This window comes from Prionailurus viverrinus, chromosome E3, assembly GCF_022837055.1.
Source record: "Prionailurus viverrinus isolate Anna chromosome E3, UM_Priviv_1.0, whole genome shotgun sequence".
In the NCBI taxonomy this organism is placed as follows: Eukaryota; Metazoa; Chordata; class Mammalia; order Carnivora; family Felidae; genus Prionailurus; species Prionailurus viverrinus.
The window spans coordinates 9613790-9633855 of NC_062576.1; the positions used below are offsets into that span (position 1 = coordinate 9613790).

The 20066-nt window shown below is 43.9% G+C and overlaps 1 protein-coding gene across 3 annotated transcripts in view; it reads left to right on the top strand.

The window, feature by feature from the left end:
* STYXL1 (serine/threonine/tyrosine interacting like 1) overlaps positions 1 to 20066 on the top strand; it is a 72511-nt gene that overhangs the window by 657 nt on the left and 51788 nt on the right. Inside the window, exons 1-2 of one of the 3 annotated variants that reach the window (XM_047837661.1) lie at positions 37 to 237; positions 11818 to 11924. In XM_047837661.1, the coding sequence (XP_047693617.1) occupies positions 11822 to 11924 (103 nt within the window). In that variant the 5' untranslated portion in view covers positions 37 to 237; positions 11818 to 11821. Of the gene's footprint in view, positions 1 to 36; positions 238 to 11817; positions 11925 to 20066 lie in introns of those variants that run through there. The other 2 variants (XM_047837660.1, XM_047837662.1) reach the window with 2 other exon arrangements.

Consider the following 20066-nt stretch of genomic DNA (forward strand, 5'->3'; position numbering starts at 1 on the left):
CCGCCCTCCCCCCAAGTCTCGCGGTATCACGTCCATCTCTGGGTTGTGGTGGAGGAGGACTGCGGGGGATCGATTTCTGCGCACAGGAAGCGCCGTCAGGGCAGGGTCGTAGCGCGCGAAGCGTTGCGTGCGGCCGGTGGTGGAGCCGCGGTCGCGAGTGGGAGGGAGAGTTCTCACCAGAGCGGTGGAAGAGGTCGAGATTTAGACTGGAAGAGCCTTAGAGGAGCCATTTTACAGGTGGGGCTCCAGACAAAGGCCCTGACAGGGAGACAGGTCGAGGTCGCGCTGCAGGCCCGGCGGAGGGGGTGCGGTGCGGGCCCTAGACCTCAGCCCAAACCACCCAGTCTGCTCCGGGAGGCCGCAGGGCCTCCGAGCTCTGGAAAAGAAAAGAGGAGAGGAGGTTGAGCCCTGGGGGTGGGGTGGGAGAATGGGGTCCCCTCTCATCAGTCTCTTCGACGCACCCCTCCTTCCCCCGGGTCACGTACACGTACCGCCCACCCACCAGTACCCTAGTCCTTGGAGGTGCACAGGACCCTCTGTTAGGGTTCAGAGAGCTTTACAAACACCACCACTGAGAATGGCGGACACAGCACTGCTGGGCGAGGCATCGTTATGGTTTTAGGAAAGCAGCCCCGTGTTGCAGAGGAGGAAACTGGTATCTAGGTGGTAACTTGCATGGTCACCCGATCCCTACTCCTCAGGTCTACCCAGCCATGCTGTGAACACGGCCACATTGTTTCTGCTTTAGGTACGGAGAAACTCGCTTGACACCCAGTTATAAGGGGATTTGTTTGGAGTTTATCCAGACAGGAAGTAAAGCTGTGGTTCTTGCTCACAAGGAACTTATCACTTACGTTTATAAGCTGAATTATAGAAGCTTCATGTCCCCCCAACTGTTTCCTGGGTACACAGAGAGTTCCTTGCCCTCAGTCAAGGGGTGGGGGTGGGGGGCAGATAGAGGTGCAGCAGGTTGTTGGTTTAACAAGATCCGCCCATTTTCTTGCGTTTACGGAGCTGAGTCTAGTGGGAGAGAGGGGCAAATTGCAGGCAACATGATATGGGCAACACTAGGAGAGTTACCAGGTGTGATGAGAGCAGGAGGTGCATCCAACCCAGCAACAAGCTGAGACATTCAGGAGGGAGTTACTCAGTGGGACCATTCGACTCCAGAGAAGAGAGAGAGCCTTGCCTGGCTGTGGGGATGCAAGTGTTTGAGTTGAGGAAGAAGAGTCCAAAGTAAAACCTGGGGCTAGGAAAGCCCAAGTCTACAGATGGTGAATAGATCCTCTCTGTTGGAGTGGGGACCTGCAGATGAGCAGTGTATCTTAACCACCAACTGTTCTCTGGTTAATTATTTACCCCTCTATTTTACCACTAGAACCGAGACTACCTTGTGGTCAGGTACAGCTCTCATCCCTGAGCCTTTACTGTCCAGCAGACTGAGCATAGATCTCTGAATTTTGGAAGAGTTGAATAGCTTTAGATAAGGCTGAGAAAAGCAGGTTGCAAAACGAATGAACAAACATTGTGCAGGAGCAACGAATGTTAGCTGAGAAGTTTATATTTTATTCCTTAGGCAGCAAGTGTTTACGATGATGCCGCTGGCACTATGGGGGAAGATTGGACTGACCTTAACCTGCCAATGATTCGGATGGCAAGATCTGGAGGGCAGGGAAATTGTTTGGGAGGCTATCCTAGGAGATGTTAAAGATCTGAGTTACGGTGGCCATAGACATGGAGGGAGTGGGGCCAATGAGGGAGAAGTCTCCAGGGAAAAATTGATTAGTTTGCAGGTTTAAGAAATGAAAGATGGGGGCGCCTGGGTGGTTCAGTCAGTTAAGCATCCAACTCTTGATTTTGGCTCAGGCCATGATCTCATGGTTTGTGGGATCGAGCCCCACATGGGGCTCTGCACTGATAGCATGGAGCCCCCTTGGGATTCTCTCTGCCCCTCCCAGTGCGACCTTCTCTCTCCCTCTCTCCCTTTCTATATATATATATATATATATAGATAGATAGATAGATAGATAGATAGATTGATAGATAGATATACACATATATATACACACATATATATACACACACACATATATATATTATATATACATATACATTATATATACATAATATATATATATAATTTTTTTTTTTTAATATTTTTTTTTCAACGTTTATTTATTTTTGGGACAGAGAGAGACAGAGCATGAGCGGGGGAGGGGCAGAGACAGAGGGAGACACAGAATCGGAAACAGGCTCCAGGCTCTGAGCCATCAGCCCAGAGCCCGACGCGGGGCTCGAACTCACGGACCGCGAGATCGTGACCTGGCTGAAGTCGGACGCTTAACCGACTGCGCCACCCAGGCGCCCCTAATTTTTTAAAAAAAGAATGAAAGAAATGATGATCAGACTGAGAAGTATATAAGTACAGAAATGGGATTTGGGGGTTATGTGGAAGGAGAGCTGGCTAGAGAGGCAAAAAATAGCTCCATTTTAGTTGGGTTGAATTAGAAGTGATGGTGATTTGTCCACATAGAAATATCGGTGGACAGGTTGGGAGTTACTCCAACATGAAATGTGGGATTGAAACCCATGAGAGAGGCCAGGGCCAAAGGCATCCCTGTAGAGGGGGGAGAGAGGTGAGGCCCTGAGAAAAATGTGAATCATGGAGTCTCACACTCCTACAACTGGGCTACACCCTCCCTCTCCTTGCCAAGTTGTCTACTCGGGCCATCCCAAGCAACTTGACTGTTAGAAAAGCCAGCCTCGCATTCAGTTCATAGCTGCTTCCCTTCAAATCCCAAGATTGCTCATAACAGCATTAACAGCTGCTGTATTAAACGGCGTGTCTCTGCTGTCCTTTGCATGTGTGACTGTTACACTGAACATGCAGGGCCTCGTCCAGAAAGCCTACTGCAGTCCTGAAACAGCTTTGTTGTCGTCCCCATGCTTGCTTTATTTCTTTGCTTGCTCTCGGATCACCCCAGTCATCGAAACAGACTTTGTGCAATAGCCGTAATGTCCCATTTACATTAGTAGTCAAATCAAGCGAATTCAGTGTCCAAGCCTCTCCTCTTCCTCTCTTAAGCTTGCTTTAGGCTCCCACCCTTGGAGGGGAGAGTGCTTGACTTCTCCATTTCTCCCATCTTGCTTCCTCACACCCCCACCTCCCCTGAAAGACTGTGGCTTCAGACTGCAGTTGTAGGAGTAGAGGTAGGGGCAGGAAAGGTCCCTGTGTCATCTGGTATTAGTATTCTCTGAGCTTGACAGGAGTTTGTAGCTGATTATCTTCCATGTGGTGCTTGTGTGGGTCTCTAGCTGCAGTTCCTTTGACCTAAGTGGTTATGCCTCAGTCTTGCTTTCAGGTGTTCTTCAGCCCCTGGTTTCTGGAATTCCCTACTACCTGCAGTTGGCCCATTGTGCCTCCAAGTGGTCATCTTGGGCAAAGTCCCTTTATGATGGCTTCTAGCTGACCTTCTCTCTTGCCCACATTTTATCTATAGGAAACACACATCCTTTGCCCCAAAAAATCCTGGGGTGGAAGTTGGGTGAGCGCAAGGCATTTCAAATGCATCTGACTCTCCTTGCTTTGCTAACAGCTAGCCAACCTCAGACTTTTCCGGGCTGGGGCCCGGCACCTGCCTCTCTGCCTGCACTAGCTTCAAAGGGCATAGGCCAAGCTATTCTAGGGATTTTCTTTCTGGCTTTATGAATTGTTTCAAGAAAGCTCAGGCTTGTGAATTCTGGAATTCAGAAAGATGCTAATGGAGGAGGGGGGAGAACTCTGAGATCCTGAAAGGAGAGAAAGATTAAGTGGGAGAGGATAAAGTCAGAGGATTCCAGGAGAAAGCATGTAGCCTCCCCCCCCCCCCGCCCCCAACGGAGATTGGCGGGGGGGGGGGGTGGTGCAGCTGGCTGAGAAGGGCTGTTCACACCTAGTGGCCTTAACTTTCCCAGGCAAGAAATAGGAAATGAGAGAATATGCTCCATGGGGACCCCAGGAGGGTTGAGGAGGTTTGGATAACAGTTATAGCAACTGGGAAAATTCTGGGCAAATGAATAGTGAGAAAGGGATTAGTTGACAGCTGTGGAGGCCAAGCTGAATTCTGCAGTGTGTACTTCTGTGTGTCCAAGTCCACATGGTTTCCATAGCCCAGACCCTAGACCAAGGTCACCAATGTACAAGTGGGGCTGCATACACTCCTATCCACACATATACACCTGCGTATTCATATCTTTGAACACACAAACGTGTATCTACAAGGGGGATTTATTTTTATTGTTGTATGGTTTGTATATGATACAGATCTTAAGTGTTCAGTTGACTGTTTTTTACTATTTACACCCTTAATCGCCACCCCCCAACACAATCTATAAAACATTTTCACTATTCCAGAAAGTTCCTTCATGTTCCTTTACATCAGTCCCCCCAAGACTGTTGCTTCTGTCACCATAGTTTCATTTTGTTTGTTCTTCATTGTATATTTTTATATATGATATGTGAATATATTGACCCCCCCCCCTTGCCCTACCCCTCACGTACACAAGTCATCCACATCCACATATACTGACCGTTTTGTGCCTTACAATAGGCTTAGACCATGGTCATGGGCTATCCTGTCTCTGCTATTAGCTGCTATATATGCTAACCTATATATATGTTGGATACATGTCCCATATGAATATATATATGTGCAGTATATGTGCTAAGCTATCTTCTCTTCAACACTAAAATCATACCTCAAGTGAAGTCTTTTTTTTTTTCAAAAATTTTTAAGTTCATTTATTTATTTTGAGAGAGAGTGTGAGCAGGGGAGGGGCAGAGAGAGAGGGAGAGAGAGAATCTCAAGCAGACTCTGCACCACCAGCACAGAGCCAGATGCAGGGCTAGAACTCCTGAACCGTGAGATCATGACCTGAGCAGAAACCAAGAGTCGGACATTTAACCCACTGAGCCACCCAGGCTCCCCTCAAGTGAAGTATTTTCAATCTCTCCTTTCAGATCCTTGGAGCTAAAAGAAAAAGTTAGAAAGGTGGTAATCATTCCACCTTGCATGGGAGTTTATTTTTCTCTAGGTGCTCTTGGATGTTTTAAAACAGAACTGTATCGGGATAAATAGCTTTAACTTAGCTGTGGCTCATGTCTGCCAGAAGTCAAAGGACTTGGCTTCCAAGACCCGTTCTGGCCGAACACGTAGGAGGTGGTGGGCCAGCAGCAGCACGGCAGCAAGAAGCACCGGCAAGGAGTTCCCAAGAGCTCCCAAGAGCTGAGAGTCGCCAACGGTGGCCGATCTGAGTCAGGAGCAGAGCCTTCCGTCTCCCAGGTCAGCCAGAGGTCAGGGAAGTAGGAGCAGTGCCCAGTCCAGAGCCTGGTCAGGGCCGAGGACCCGTGCCAGAGGAGCAGAAAGGGAGGCCTAAGCCTGATCAAGGAGCAGAGGAGAGGCAAATGCTGGTGGCCGAGTGGGAGAAGAGACCAGATGTCATGGTCACGGCCTTTGGGAGACTATGTTGCAGTTCACCAGCCCCTACCTCTGACGGGTGAATTGCCTGCAAGACCTGTCACTCTCAGGACTACTAGGGTACCTCTCAGGTGTGTAGTGTACCCAGGTGTGGGGACATGGGAGTGAAGGGAAGGGATGGGGATGTGTGCGGCTGGGTCTGGGCCCCTGGCCCATACCTGTTGCTTCCAAAATCCAGAGATTCTGGCCATCGCTAACAGTAGGACCTGGTGCGCCTCTGATTTCGAGACCACTCGGGTAGCCTCCACAACCCTGTGGTGCGATAGCCTGGCTCTATGTGCTCTAGTTTTGTCAAGGGGCAGGCTGCGATTGAGGAAAGGCTATACCAGATCCTTGGGGATCTTGACTCTACAGCAACACCAAAGGCTCCCTCTACTTACAAACTTGGCTAGCTCCTGCTTTGCTCCTTGGCCTGAGATTCTCTGAATGGTGCTCTGTGTCTACTGGATTTGGAGCTGTCAGAGGCTCCTAGGTGAAATTGAAAGGAGAGAGAGGGTAGGAGTGAAGGAACTTCGGTTTCCTAAGCTCCTGCTCCACACCAGGGCCAGTGCTGGGCGATTTATGTCTGTCGTTTCAACGTCACATTCCTATAGCCTTTCCAGTGTAATCCTGTGTAAACTGCTTCAGTTTATAGGTGATAGTTATAGTGTTAAAGCCTGTTCCTGTATTTAAGCCTTGGTCATCCTGGCACAGCCTCTGCTTCACACAGAGAACCAGGGCACAGTGGGGTTAGCTGTGGACCCTGAGTCCTATCTGTGCAGTCCTCTGGTTCCTGCTTAGCCCGAGCCAGGAACCCACAGTAAAGCTTATGGGCTGGCTTCTCCAGGAGCATGGAGCATTGCCTCTTCTCCACTGGAAGCCCATCAGTTGTGTCCACCCAGACTGTGTGAGGCCAAGAGTCGACCAAACTCTGTCCTGAAGGTCCTTTGAGAAGCCTGACGTGAGGCCCAGCCTCTGTCGGCGATGCCATCAGCCAGAATGGAAGTCCTTGTGTACCCAAAGGATCTGGTACAGGCTTTCCTCAAGCACAGGGAGGCAAGAAGGGCTGGGTCTGGCTAGTTTCCAGCTTCATCTCAGGCTGTGTCAACCCCTAATGAAACATCCCTTCCTAACTGGCAGTTTTCCCCGAATATAGACCTTGTGTCCTCACTGGAGTGGAGTTTACCAGCCCAATTGCGTCCAGACAGCTCTGGGCCGACAGAGCTGCACACACACCTGGTTCGGAGAGAGGCCAGGCCTTTACAGTGAAGGGTGAAGAACTTCCCTACTGGTGGGTGTGTAATGTGCAAGTGTTTTGGGGTGGCTCTGCTTGCCACCCACAAAGCCATGTGGGTTTCCCAAACTGGTCAATTCACAGGAAGATTGGTCTCTCTGACCCCCTGAAGCCAGCTTCCTCTGGCCACTCTTCCCATCTGCCTGCCCCGTTCCCCTGCAAAACCCATCACACTGACCCTCACCCCCAAAGTCTCAAAAAGAGCCTATCTCTATCTCTGCTGAAAGAGTCCACAGGGGGATGTCCTAAACTTGCCATTTTGGCACTAGTGTTTTGAACAGGCCATTAGGAAAAGGATGCTTGATAGAAATAATCATAGTCAATGCTGCTAGGATAAACATCTGACTGAGGGATCAAACCTTTATTGTAAAAATCACACAGAAAAAAAAGGCTTGATCTTGGGGAAACTAATTTTGGCTAAACAAAATTGAAAAAAATCAGAATTAGTTAACTATGAAATGAAATCAGGGAATTCAGTCTGCTTTAGTGGAACTCACAAAGGAAAATACTTTTGGCGAAAACTTGCCAATATTAGTTTAATGGTCTGTGTAAAAGCTCAAAATGTCAAAATATTCTCAGGGCCCAACAGCCGAGCCAAGAGCATTGTCAACCTTGTAGAGGTGGGAGCAGCACTAAAAGAAGTGGAAAGCCTTCCACCTGCCCGGGCTAGCAGTGCCCGTGATCTTAGCTCACAGGGCTGCGTCCTCTTTCAGAACTGTGCCGTTTAGGGGCAGGGGTGATAGTGCCAGTTGGTTAAGCGTTTGACTTCAGCTCAGGTCACAATCTCCTGGTTCGTGAGTTTGAGTTCTACATCTGGCTCTCTGCTGTCAGCACAGAGCCCGCTTTGGACCCTCTGTTCCCCTGTCTCTCTCTGCCCCTCCCCTGCTCATGCTCTCCTCTCTCAAAAATAAACATTAAAAAACCCCACAAAACTGTGCTGTGAGGTTCAGGAGCTGTTCTTATCCCTCTCATACTTTATCAGCGGATGAGGGCAGTTCTTGCTTGACCAGGGAGAGTTCTCCCTTGGGGAAGCAGAGAACTCTGGAGGAGTTGATCCCTGGGGCTGGGTTTTCACCTGGAAGCCACTAGTGAACCCGGACTTTCAGAGGCAGAGGATCTGGGATGTGACTGGGGGTGGGAGTGGGGAGGTCCTTAGGCGCGTCTGTGTGGCCTCAAGTCAAGATGGCCCCATTGGCGAAGGCAGGAATGGTGACTATTCATCCAACGTGTGCTTATTGAGCACCTTCACCAAAAATCGTGGGCACTGGGTGAGGATACAGTGAACAAAAGGGCAAGGTCCCTGCCCTTTGTTGTATGTATGCCCCGCACATTCCCAGAGGATAAGATTGGTGGTAAAGCAAGCAAACCGATGAGTGCATTGTGTCGAATGGTGGCAGTGAGGTGAAGACGAAGACACCCATAGTTTGAAAAGATCGCCCTGCGTGCCATGTAAAGATGAGATCATAGGGAGAAGGCAAGAAGCCAGAAGCTCAGTTGGGAAGTATGGCATCACCAGGAGAGAGATGATAGTACCCTGGGGTAGAAGGTTAGCTCTGGAGCTGGAGCAAAGTGGATGGGTTTGAAATATGTTTAAGTACTAGCTGATGGATTGGATGTGAGGGGCCGGGGGAAAGAGGGATTCGGGGTATGGACTTGAATAGCTAGGTGGATAATGGTGCTGTCTTTTGAGGCTGAGGAAACTAAAAGAGAGGCATTGGAGGTATGGGCACGTGTGAATTAAAAGTTGTTTTGGCCATGTTATGTTTGAGAGGCCCAATGAGGCATCCAGGTGGGTCGAGCTCAATGGAGAGGTCAAGCAGGACTACGATTTGGGACTCATTGGTTTATAAATGGTATTCAAATCACTTAGACTCTAGATCTTTTTTTTTTTCTTTAGTTGCTTTTTTAACATTTATTTTAAAGAGACAGAGACAGCATGAGTGGGGGAGGGGCAGAGAGAGGGAGACACATAATCCAAAGCGGGCTCCAGGCTCTGAGCTGTCAACACAGAGCCCGACATGGGACTCAAACCCATGGACCGTGAGATCATGACCTGAGCCAAAGTCAGACACTTAACCGCCTGAACCCCCAGGTGCCCCTAGGCTCTAGATCTTCTAGTAGTGGTTCTCAAGTAGCAGTGACTTGCCCTCTTCTTTCAGGGGACATTTGGCAACATCCAGAAACGGTTTGGGTTGTTTACGACTGGGTGGGGAGGGCTTTGCTACTAGCATCTACGGGGTGGAGGCCAGGGATGCTGCTAAACATCCTGCAATGCACAGGTCAGCCCCCCACAGCACAGATTTATCTGGCCTCGAATGTCAATGTCAATGGTGCTGAGGTTGAGAGCCCTGTCCTACAGAGAGAGTGTAGACAGAGAAGGAAAGAGATGACTGCCTAAAGACTTTTTTTTTAAAATATGTCTTAAAAAAATTTTTTTTTAATGTTTTGAGAAAGAGAGACAGAGCGTGAGCCAGGGAGGTCAGAGAAGGAGGGAGACACAGAATCCAAAGCAGGCTCCAGGATATAAGCTGTCAGCACAGAGCCTGATGCGGGGCTCCAACTTGTGAACTGTGAGATCATGACCGGATGTATCTAAATATCTTTTTATTTTCATTTTGTTTCTCCCCTACTTGTGCTCTCTCTCTTAAAATAAACAGAGAGAGAGGGAGAGAGAGAGAGAGAGAGAGAGAGAGAATCCCAAGCAGGCTGCTCAGTGTCAAGTGCAGAGCCCAATGAGGGGTTCCAGCTCCTGAACTGTGAGATCATGGTGACCTGAGCAGAAACCAGGAGTTGAATACTTAACTGACTGAGCCACCCAGGAGCCCCATGGACTTTCTTAACATGAGGAGGTAGAGCCTCCCACCCAGAAGACCAAGTAGCAACAAACAGTGGGAGAAGAGAAGCCTGGGGAGTGGAGTGTTCTGAGAGTAGAGAGTATTGGGAGGGAGGGGTGCTGAACTGGGTTAAGTGCTAAGAGGCTCCATCCTTTGAGCCCAGGGAGAAGTGATTAATGGCTGAGGGGAGGTGGACATTGTTGATGACCTGGATAAGAACAATTCCTACAGTTCGATGGGCTCCAGGGGCAAAGATTGTATTTCTTCCCTGTTCAGAATGTCTCACATGTGTAATTTCATTAATCCACACACAATAGGGAGGTGCTATTATCTTGGTTTTTACAGAAGTGGCAATATTACTAATAGCCCCGTTTTCTAGAGGTAGAAACTGAGGCGCAGAGAGACTAATTACTCCCCCCTGATCAGGCAGCCGACAGTAAGCGGCACAGCCAGGATTTGGACCTAGAGAGTCTGGAAGCGAGGAAGTGGAGGGAGTGAGACGTCTCTCTGTAGAGAACAGAGATGGGTACCGAGGATGTTTGCCTGCTGATAGGAATGATCCATGTGGAGGCTGAAATTGGTGATGTTGGAGGGGAGGCTGAGAACCAAAGTCTGACTTAGTGGGAAGGATCCAGGGCCCATGGTGAGGGGGGTGGCCTTTCCCAAGAGCATTCTACTGCTTACTCTGAAGTGGGTCCTAACTGTCCTGAGCAAGATTATCCCTAGACTCAACTTCTCTCCCACATGCCCCCTGCTGGCCGTCAGAGGCCTGCTGGCTAACTCTTTGTAGCCCCCACCCCTGCTAAAAGGTAGCCTCCCTGTAGAAGTGGCTGCACAGGCCCAACCTTTCCCCCTCCATGTTCTTGGGGCACAAGAGCCCAGCCCAGCCCGGGCGGGCAGTTCTGTCAGTACACATCAGCGATTCTCCACCCAACTTTGGCCTCCGTGATCTTTGTCCTCAGCCTACAAGGCCCCTCCGCAGGGTCATGGCTTATCACTCTCTACCTGCTGTCACACCAGCCTCCTTTGGACTCTGTCAAGTATTGAATGTTCTTCCCTTCCTCACCCTCTCTCCCTTCTCTGCCTGGCTAAGTCTTGCATAGCCACCTGGTTCAGCCTAGCAGTCGCATCTCAGCCCTTTCTGTCTGCTCCAGCCAGATGAGGCCCTCCTGTTAGCTTGTCCTCCAACACTGGATGCTGACTCTTGTAGTGCTTTTCCTGTTTATAATGTGGTTTTTGGCTCAATGTCTGTATTCCATGCTAGGCTGTAACCTTCATGAGGGTAGTCTGTTTCACCAGTTATTTCCAGTGCCTGGTATACAGTAGGTGCTCAGTAATGAAATGGAAGAAGAAAGGAATCGGTGACTGTATTACAGCCTACTGTGTATTTCTCTGGCTCAGATATGCTGTGTACAATACTTGATTCTCTGTGATGCACATGTTACTACAAATTTTTGAAGCTTTCCGGATCACCTTCATGATTATTTTCATCTTTGTTTGAAGGTGTGTTAAAGAGTTTAATCCAGTATCTTTGGCCATTCATTTAAAATAGAAAGAAGGGGGCGCCTGGGTGGCGCAGTCGGTTAAGCGTCAGGCTTTGGCTCAGGTCATGATCTCGCAGTTTGTGAGTTCGAGCCCCACCTCGGGCTCTGTGCTGACAGCTCAGAGCCTGGAGCCTGCTTTCGTTTCTGTGTCTCCCTCTCTCTGCCCCTCCCCAGCTTGCACTCTCTCTCTTAAAAATAAACATTAAAAATTAAAATATATAGGGGCGCCTGGGTGGCTCAGTCGGTTAGGCGGCCGACTTCGGCTCAGGTCATGATCTCGCGGTCCGTGAGTTCGAATCCCGCGTCGGGCTCTGTGCTGACAGCTCAGAGCCTGGAGCCTGTTTCGGATTCTGTGTCTCCCTCTCTCTGACCCTTCCCCGTTCATGCTCTGTCTCTCTCTGTCTCAAAAATAAATAAACGTTAAAAAAAATTAAAAAATATATATAAAAAATAAAATGGAAAGAGGCACTAGTCCACTAGGCTCCATGCCGAGCATTGATCCTGCTTAAGGTTCTGTCTTCCCCTCCCTCCCCCCCTTTTTCTCCCTCCCTCTCCCTCTCTCCCCTGCTCGCTCTTACACTTTTTCTCACTCTAAAGTAAATAAATAAAATAAAGAGGTACTAAGCTTATACATTGTTGATTCTTCCCAATAGGATGGCTGGTTTGGTTTTGTGTGAACCAACAGAGCTTTACAACATTTTGAATCAGGTCACAAAACTGTCGCGACTGACTGAACCCAACTATCTCTGCCTATTGGGTAAGTGCTTTAAAAATAATATTTTTGGTGAATCAACAAATCTATGGGGATGAGGGAATAAATGACTTTAGAAAACCTTTAGATTCCTTCGACATAGCTTACAATGATGCTACTAATTGTCACATGACTTGGAAATCATTCCAGGTTAGGTCTAGTTCTTGGAAGACCTGTGTTCTTGTGAAGTGAAACATTTCAAACATCCAGCAAATACATTATAAACAGGAGAAATACGGGATCGAGTCCTTTGCCCGTTTTTGAATCAGTTTTTTTTTTTTTACCTTTGAGTTTTATCAGTTATCTACATATTCTGGATATTAATACCTTATCAAATTTAACGGTCATGAAGTTCAGTTTGCCTAATTCTTTTTCATTTGTTGCCCATGACTTTGGTGTCCTATCCAGGAAATTATTGCCGAATCCAATGTCATGAAGGTTTGCCCTATGTTTTCTTCTTCAAGTTTATACTTCTGGTCTTACATTTAGGTCTTTGATCCATTTTGAGTTAATTTGTGTATGTAGTGTTAGATACAGGTCCAACTTCATTCTTTTGCATGAGGATATCCAATTTTCCCAGCACCATTGTTTGAAAAGACTGTCCCATTCTTAGTCTCTTGAGATTCTGTACGAATTTTAGGATGTGTCTTCCTTCCTTCCTTCCTTCCTTCCTTCCTTCCTTCCATCCATCCATCCATCCATCCATCCATCTTTATTTATTTTGGGGGGGTGGGAGGGGATGGGGAAGATATAGTGCAGAGCCCGATATGGGGCTTGATCTCATGAATCCTGAGACCATGACCTGAGCCAAAATCAGTCGGCCACTTAACTAACTGAGCCACCCAGGCACCCTGGGTTTTTCTCTTTCTATAAAAAAAAAATCATTGGGAGTTAGATAGATAGTGCATTGAATCTATAGATTGTTTTGAAATTTTGTTTTGTATAGTACTGACATCTTAACAACATTGTTTCCCAGTTCATGAACATGGAGTGTTTTTCCACTAATTTGCCTTTAATTTCTTTCAGCAACATTTTGTAGTTTTCTATGTACAAGTCTTTTGCTTCTTTGGTTAAATTAATTCTTAAGGATTTTATTCCTTTTGACATAATTGAAAATGGAATTATTAATTTCTTTCTCAGGTCGTTTATTGTGAGTGTATAGAAACACAACTGATTTTTGTGTGTTAACTTTATATCCTGTAGCTGTGATGAATTCATTTGTTAGTTCTAACAGGTTTTTTTTGTTTGTTTTGTTTTTTTGGTCAGATCTTCAGGGTTTTTCAAATCTCATTGAACTTTACAGTACAAAGAATATATTTTAATGTATGGAGTTTTTAGAAGTTTATTTTTTTTTTAGTAATTTCTGCAGTCACCATGGGTCTCAAATTGATGAACCCCAGATCAAGAGTCACTTGCTCCTCCAACTGAGCCAGCCAGGTGCCCTGTAGGGTTTTTTGTTTTGTTTTGCTTTTTTTTGTTTTGTTTTGTTTTGTTTTTACACATATGAGATGATATCATCTGCAAACTGAGCTGATTTTGCTTCTTCCTTTACAATTTAGATGCCCTCTATTTCCTTTTCTTGCCTAATTGCTCTGGCTAGGGCTTCTAGTACTTTGTTGAATAAAAGTGGTGAAAGTCCACATCCTTGTGTTTTTCCTGACCTAGAAGAAATGTCTTTAGTCTTTCACCATTGAATATGACATTTGTTACATTTTTTTTTTAACATGTGGTTTTAGTATGTTGAGGTAGTTTCTTTTTATTCCTGGTTTGTTGCACGTCTTTCTTATGAGAGTGTACCACATTTTGTCAAATGCTTTTTCTCATCGGTTGGAATGATCATGTGGTTTCTTTCTTTCATTCTGTTGATGTGGTATATTACATTGACATTTTGGTGTGTTGAACCGTCCTTACATTTCACAAATAAATCCCACTTGTTTATGGTATGTAATCCTTTTAATATGCGGCTAATTTTTTTTTGGAGAATTTTTGCATCAGTGTTCATACTGGCCCATAGGTTTTTTGTTTCTCTGTTTTTCTTGTAGTTTCTTTTGCTTTGGTATCAGGGTAACGTTGGCTTCATAGAATGATTTAGGAAGTGTTCTTTCCTCTTCAATTTTTTTTGAAAAGTGAGAAGTATTGGGATTAGTTCTTCTTTACATATTCACCAGTGAATGCATCAGGTCCAGGGCTGATTTTTCTTTATTAAATAAATTATATTTTAAATCTTTTTTTTTAGTTTATTTATTTTTGAGACAGAGAGAGCATGCAAGCACAAGTGGAAGAGAGACAGAGAGAAGGAGAGACAGAATCTCAAGCAGGCTCCATGCCATCAGCACAGAGCCCAATGTGAGGCTCGAACTCACAAACCATGAGACCATGACCTGAGCTGAAACCAAGAGTTGGATGCTCAACTGTCTACACCACCCAGGAACTCTAAATCAATATTTTAATAAACACATGAAATTCTTCTCTATGGGGATGAATAGATCTCTAGGTCAGGGATTTCAAAAGGTTTATCATCATCTTTCAAGACAATACACTGAATTCTGAAGTGTTAGATTGGTAAGAAGCAATGGATGAGATCTTTTCTGGGATCTGCTTTTGGTCAGATATGGGAAAGACCCTTCAGAGTAGTGGACTTGGGGGGAGTACAGACCAGGGAAAAACCTCAGTGCATGCACTATACCTGGTTTATAATTCTGCTTTGGGTCAACTCTACCAGTACAAGAAGATACATGTGAATTATAATAATATTGAATGTAGTTTAAACTCTTTTCTATGAATATATATCCTGTATAGATCCAGCCTGATAATTAGAGTGGTTGAGTGGTCTATGCAACGCTTCTTCTTCTTCTTCTTCTTCTTTTTTTTTTTTTTTTTTGGTCAGGAGAGTTTTAAATTTTTTTAGAGAGCACAAGCAGGGAATAAGGAGAGGGGGAAATGGAACCTAAACTGAGCATGGAACCTGATGCCATACTTGATCCCATGACCCTGGCATCATGACCTGAGCGGAAATCAAGAGTCAGATGCTTGAGTTCCTGGGTTGGTCAAGCGTCCAACTTTGGCTCAGGTCATGATCTCATGGTTTGTGAGTTTGAGCCCCACATTGGGCTCTCTGTTGTCAGCACAGAGACCGCTTTGATCCTCTGTCCCCCTCACTCCCATCCCTCCCCCTCTGGTTTTCTGTCTCTCTCCCCCCGATTCCTCCCCCTCTGATTTTTTGTCTCTCTCAGAAAGACCCTCCCCCCTATCCCCATCAAAATAAATAAACTTAAAAAAAAAAAAAAGAGAGAGATGCTCAACCAACTGAGCCACCCAGGAGATTTTTGATCATTGATTCAATCTCCTTACTGGTTATAGGTCTACTCAGATTTTTTCCTTCTTTGTGATTTGGTCTTGGTAGGTTTGTGTTTCTAGGCATCTGTCAATTTCATTTAGGTTATTTAATTTTTTGGCATATAATTGTTGATAGTACTCTTTTACAGTCTTCTTTATTTCTGTAGACTTGGTAGTAATGTCCCTACCTTGATTTCTGACTTTAGTAATTTAGATCTTCTCTCTCTTTTTCTTCTTCTTAGTCCATCTAGCTAAGGGTTTGTTGATTTTTATTTTTCAAAGAGCCAACTCTTGGCTTCATGGATTATTTTTTTTTAAGTCAATCTCATCTGGGACACATGTGATGAGGTCTGTGCTGATTTAAATTTGTATCTGCACATATATGCACAATAGTCCCCAAAGCTAAAGACCACATGATTGTAGAAATTAAAAAAAAATAAAATGGCCCTTCTTGGAAGATTAGAGCAACACATCCAATCCTCTTGGTTTGTTCATTTTTAATTTTTTAAATGTTTGTTTATTTGGGGGTGGGTGCACAGCACGAGTAGGGGAGGGGCAGAGAGAGAGGAGAGAGAGAATCCCAGGCAGGTTCCATGCTGTCAGCACAGAGCCCGATGTGGGGCTCGAACTCACGAAACCATGAGATCATGACCTGAGCCGAGATCAAGATCTGCTTAACCAACTGAGCCCCCCAGGCGTTTCCCAGTCCTCTTGTTAAGAAGCTATAACCGAACCCAGTTTGTCTGCCTGCCATGGCACAGCAAAGCCAATCCTACAGCGAGGAAAGGGTTTGAGAACAGCCAAATGACAGGAGGGCGAGCCTCAAATCTGCCTTCCTGAAGGGGAAGAGAACAAGTGTTTGGTAATCCTAGGGGTTGGGATTTCATACGTATTGATGAAAAGGATGGGGAGACTTAAGACTGTTTATGAGGAAAGATGGAGCATTCATATCACACAAATGTATGTTAACATATATCTCATGTTCACTTTACAGTGGACACAGCATTAACATGAGACAAACAAAATTCAGGAGGTCGTCTTAGGGCAGAGAGAAGGGGCTCTGTGCATGCTCTGAGAGCGGGATGGGTTTTGGGCTCTTATTTCCAGTCAGGAATGCAGGGCTTTGTATGTTCATCGGCTGGAACCCTATCAGTGACCTTGAGTCTAGGCTTCTGCAGAGACAGGAGTGGATTTGTTAGTGACGTCTGGAAAAAAAAGCCATAGCTGATTAGGGAGAAACGGGTCTCTGAAAAACAAGCTTTAAATTTCCTGTTAGTTTCGGGGTGCCTGGGTGGCTCAATTGGTCAAGCGACCAACTTTGGCTCAGGTCAGGATTTCACAGTTTGTGGGTCCAAGCCCCGCATCGGGCTCTGCACTGACAGCTTGGAGCCTGAAGCCTACTTCCTTTCTCTCTGCCCTTTCCTCTGCTTGCAGTCTGCCTCTCTCTCTCAAAAATTGATAAACATTAAAAAAAATTTTTTTTTAAATTTCCTGTTAGTTTCAACCTCATTAACCCTATGGAGCATGGTTTCAAAGCCTTATCAAAAAACTGTAGCTTTGGGGTGCCTAACTGGTTCATTTGGAACAGCATGCAACTCTTGATCTCGGGGTCATGAGTTCAAGCCCCACATAGGGTGTAGAGAACACATAAATGAATAAATGAATAAATACTTTAAATGTCTTTCTTCTTTTTCCCCGAGAGAATGTGTGAGCAGAGGAGAGGGACAGAGGGGGAGAGAGAGAATCTTAAACAGGCTCCATGCTCAGTGCAGAGCCCACTGCAGGGTTCAATCCCAAGAACCTGAGATCATAATTTGAGTTGATATCAAGAGCCAGATGCTCAACTGACTGAGCCACCCAGGTGCCCCACAAATATTTTTTTTTCAGAGCTACTTTTTCCTTTGTTTAAGATTATTTACTTTATATTTTATTTTATTTTATTTTATTTTATTTTATTTTATTTTATTTTATTTTATTTTATTTTATTTTATTTTATTTTATTTTATTTTATTTTATTTTATTTTATTTTATTTTATTTTATTTTATTTTATTTTATTTTATTTTATTTTATTTTATTTTATTTTATTTTATTTTATTTTATTTTATTTTATTTTATTTTATTTTATTTTATTTTATTTTATTTTATTTTATTTTATTTTATTTTATTTTATTTTATTTTATTTTATTTTATTTTATTTTATTTTATTTTATTTTATTTTATTTTATTTTATTTTATTTTATTTTATTTTATTTTATTTTATTTTATTTTATTTTATTTTATTTTATTTTATTTTATTTTATTTTATTTTATTTTATTTTATTTTATTTTATTTTATTTTATTTTATTTTATTTTATTTTATTTTATTTTATTTTATTTTATTTTATTTTATTTTATTTTATTTTATTTTATTTTATTTTATTTTATTTTATTTTATTTTATTTTATTTTATTTTATTTTATTTTATTTTATTTTATTTTATTTTATTTTATTTTATTTTATTTTATTTTATTTTATTTTATTTTATTTTATTTTATTTTATTTTATTTTATTTTATTTTATTTTATTTTATTTTATTTTATTTTATTTTATTTTATTTTATTTTATTTTATTTTATTTTATTTTATTTTATTTTATTTTATTTTATTTTATTTTATTTTATTTTATTTTATTTTATTTTATTTTATTTTATTTTATTTTATTTTATTTTATTTTATTTTATTTTATTTTATTAAGTTTTTTTAATGTTTTATTTATTTTTGAGACAGGGAGAGACAGAGCATAAACAGGGGAGGGTCAGAGAGAGGGAGACACAGAATCCGAAACAGGCTCCAGGGTCTGAGCTGTCAGCACAGAGCCCAACGCGGGGCTCAAACTCATGGACCGAGAGATCATGACCTGAGCCGAAGTTGGACACTCAACTGACTGAGCCACCCAGGTGCCCCAAGATTATTTACTTTTTGAGAGAATCAGCATGTGAGTGGGGGAGGGTCAGAGAGCAAGGTTGAGAGAGAAACCCAAGCAGGCTTTGCATTATCAGCGCAGAGTCCGACACAGGGCTCAAACCCATGAACTGTGAGATCATGACCGGAGCCAAAATGAAGAGTTGGACACCTAACTGACTGAGCTACCCAGGAGCACCTCTTTTTTTTTTTTTTTTTTTTTTCTTTTAGGTGTGATTCACAAGAAGCTACATTTTTTTTTTTTAAGTTTTTTTATTTGGGTGCTTGGATGGCTCAGTCGAGCATCCGATTCTTGATTTCAGCTTGGGTCATGATCCCAGGGTCGTGGGATTGAGCCCCCATGGCACTAAGTGTGGATCCTGCTTAACATTCTCTCTTCCTCTGCCCCTCTCCCCCACTAGTGCACTTGCTCTCTGTTTCTCTTTCTCTCTCTAAAATTGAAAAAAATTACATGTTAAAACATCTTGAGCGGTGCTTGGGTGGCTCAGTCGGTTAGGCTTCCAACTTCGGCTCAGGTTATGATCTCGTGGTTCATGGGTTCCAGCCCCGCATCGGGCACTGTGCTGACAGCTCAGAGCCTGGAGCCTGCTTCAGATTCTGTGTCTCCCTCTATCTCTGCCCCTCCCCGGCTCGTGCTCTGTCTCTCTCTCTAAAAAATGAATAAACATTTTAAAAAATTAAAAAATAATCTTTTTTTTTTTAATTTTTTTTCAACGTTTTTTATTTATTTTTGGGACAGAGAGAGACAGAGCATGAACGGAGGAGGGGCAGAGAGAGAGGGAGGCACAGAATCGGAAACAGGCTCCAGGCTCTGAGCCATCAGCCCAGAGCCTGACGCGGGGCTCGAACTCCCGGACCGCGAGATCGTGACCTGGCTGAAGTCGGAGGCTTAACCGACTGCGCCACCCAGGCGCCCCTAAAAAATAATCTTGAAACTGTCTTTTGAATTTATATTTACATTAGTTAAAAGAGATCCATTCATAAGACTACCTAGAATTAGGCTTATAATATATTCTAGTATTTCAAGTTTATGACTAGTTACTAAACATCAGTTTACAAATAACATGTTCAGTTTTTCAAATCTTTTTCCCCCCACTTTTCTTGAGAAATAATCAACATATATCACTGTAGGAGTTTAAGGCATACAGCATGATGGTTTGATTTGCATATATTGTGAAATCGTGATAGGTTTAGTTAACATCCATCATCTCTTATAAATACAATAAAAAGAATAAAGCATTTCTCCTTACGATGGAAACTCTTAGGATTCACTCTTAAGAACTTTCCCACAGGGGTGCCTGGCCAGTTCAGATGGGAGATCACATGACTCTTGATTCTGGGGTCGTGAATTTGAGCCCCATGTTGGGTGTAGAGATTACTTTAAAAAAATTCTTAGAAGAAAAAAAAAGTTTCCCACATATCCTACAGTAGTGTTAGCTACAGTCCTCATGTTGTACATCATAACATGTTCATTTTTTGTGTTCCTTTTATCGAAAGGGAAAATTCTAGCTTCGGTCCTATCCAGTCAGGGAAAAACTGAGAAAATAAAAGATTCCAGCAGTTCCACATAAATATTACATTTGTCAAATGGAAGAACTCCCAACTGAACCAGATGTTCATATTATTAAGATACTTTCATTGACATAATTTTTTTAAATGTTTATTTTTGAGAGCGAGCGCAAGTGGGGGAGGGGCAGAGAGCGAGGGAGACAGAGGATCCGATTCTGGCTCCGTGCTGACAGCAGTGAGCCCAATGTAGGACTTGAATTCATGCACCATGAGATCATGACCTGAGCTGAAGTCAGATGCTCAACCGACTGAGCCACCTAGGCGCCCCTTGTCCTTTTAAA